Source organism: Talpa europaea (genome assembly GCF_964194135.1).
Source record: "Talpa europaea genome assembly, chromosome: 7".
Taxonomy (NCBI): Eukaryota; Metazoa; Chordata; class Mammalia; order Eulipotyphla; family Talpidae; genus Talpa; species Talpa europaea.
The window spans coordinates 10837159-10839334 of record NC_140074.1 but is presented as its reverse complement, the minus strand read 5'-3'; the positions used below and the strand labels follow the sequence as shown (position 1 = coordinate 10839334).

The following is a 2176-nucleotide window of genomic DNA, read 5'->3' as shown; positions in this document are numbered from 1 at the left end:
TGAGTCCAAAGCTTTGTGGGACAGCACAGGGCAGAGAGAGAACAGCTGGACCTCCCAGTCCCCAGCACCTGCTCACAGCCCACCTCTAGATCCCATTCTAGAATCCCCCAGAGTCAATGGTGTGGGAGGCTTCACTAGATCAGATGCTGCCAGGAAGGACACTGAACATTCCAGCAAGTCTGAGCCCCTATCTCTGGCCCTCAGCTCACCGCTGGCTCTTACATTGGAGTCCCTCAGAGTTAGTTTCTTAGGAGTCCTGTTCGATTCTGAGAACAGATGTGGGAACGTACAAGGGAAGAAGAAACCTTGGGTCTCTAAGATCCCAGATTATAGTTTACTCCAAAACCCATATGATACAAGCCCCTTGGGATTACTGTTTGCTTCGGAGCCTGTTTGGAGGGACATGGGGCACAAAGAAATCAACTGTGTTCCTGTTTCCTCAGCGTGGGGCCCTAGTCCACACTCAAACTCTATGTCAAAGTCTGACATAAGTGAGCCTAGTAACTGTAAGCCTGAGGGGGAAGCAATGAAAGAGAGAGAGAACTCTTGGGCCACCAAGCTCCCAGCCGCAATTCCCAGTTCAGCTCCTTTACCAAATCCACACACTGACCTCGCCTTTGTAAATACACAACACAGAGCGATTCCCCAGGGCTCCAGCCCTCCAGCAGTGGATCTCCTGAAGCCAACACCCTGGCTTCCCACCCTACCTGACACGCTGAAGACTGAGCCCCAGAAGAGTGGCCAAACCAAGGGAACACCATTCTCTGGAGTTAAAGCAGAGACTCTACCCTCCCAGGGAGAGGCTGTCCTAGGGGTACCCACCCACTCTGGGGTCCAGGCTTGGCACTGGAGCACAGAGCTGGAAGCGAGGCTTAAGAAACTGCAGCAGAGTCCTGCCTCCAGATCTCCTGGCCCAAGCCAGTCATTTGGCAGCTGCCCTGCTCTGAATTCTACAACACCAGGCTCCAGGGGACTCTCTTCCTGTCCACCCCAGCAGACTAATGCCCCCAGTATGTGCCCCCACTCTTCAAGCTGTCATCTCCCAAAAGTTAGGAGCACAGTAACTCAGCCTGTCCAGGCCTCCCACTGTCATCACCCCAACACCTTTTCCCAATGTCAATTAGGAGGGTCTGACAGGGCAAAGCAAGGGTCCGAGACAAAGGAAAATATGAAGGCAAAAATGGTGGTCCAGGTCTCATCCCAGAGGCCATGTTGCCACATGAAGGCTGGTGAGAACTGCCCAGGTCTAGGAGAGCCCTCAGATCTTAAGGTTCCAGTCTCAGGTAAGAGACAGGACAAGACTTCCGCCCTATCTTCAGCCAATGAAAGAGTGAGCCCCAGGAGACCCAAAGAAATAGACGGAGGAGGGGATGCAAGATTAGGGTCATCCACAGTTAAAGGGAAGAGCCATCCAACTCAGGCCCAAAGACTAGTGGAAGCCTCTGTAAGCACAATTTCCCAAAGATCTCACTCCAGGGGCCAGAGCTCTCGACATACTCTGCCCCAGCTGCTTAATTCCAAAGTTGCAGATTTCCAAGATCAGCGAGGGGCAGGGATGGGAGCTGGTGACACCCCAATACTGCGACACTGTAAGCACTGCCCTTGGGCCCACATGAAGCATCACTCCTCCATACCTCAGGACCCCCTAACCAGAGGTCTCCGACGGGTGATAGCCAAATTTGTGGGTACCAATGGGCCCTGCTCACCAAGGTCAGTGAGCAGAGAAAAGGCTGGTAGTATTGGCACACAGTTATCCCAAGATGTGAATTCAAACCAGTTTGGGGGGGGGGGGGAGAGACAAGCAGAGTAACTAATAAACTAGGTGAACTAGGCAAATCCCACTCATTTTGTTTGGAATCTGGGGTACTAGAAATGTCAATTATGTCTGCAGCAACAAGCACTCCAATACATACATCAGAAACTTGTCATCCCTGATACCTCTGCTTCTCACTCCCTGATCATCCAACTGTCAATTATATCCATGAACTGTTATTTCAAATTCATCTTCATCTCTCTGCCGCCAACATCACTGTCCAACATCTTTCCCCATCAAATTGGTTGCTTTATTCCATCTAATCTATTCTCCACATAGCTACAATTCTCTGCATATCAACTGACCTAACAAGTGTCATTTGAGTAAAGGAACAAAACAGATGCAACCTGTGGTTCTAGACTG

General features: G+C 50.8%; 1 protein-coding gene across 1 annotated transcript; it reads left to right on the top strand.

Moving 5' to 3' along the window:
* Positions 1–526: 526 nt before the first annotated feature.
* On the top strand, positions 527–1810 carry SPATA31G1 (SPATA31 subfamily G member 1; the record flags this gene model as incomplete). Its single annotated transcript, XM_084236360.1, has 1 exon — positions 527–1810. The coding sequence occupies one exon, from the start codon at positions 527–529 to the stop codon at positions 1808–1810; it is 1284 nt and encodes a 427-aa protein (XP_084092486.1).
* Between the last annotated feature and the right edge of the window lie 366 nt (positions 1811–2176).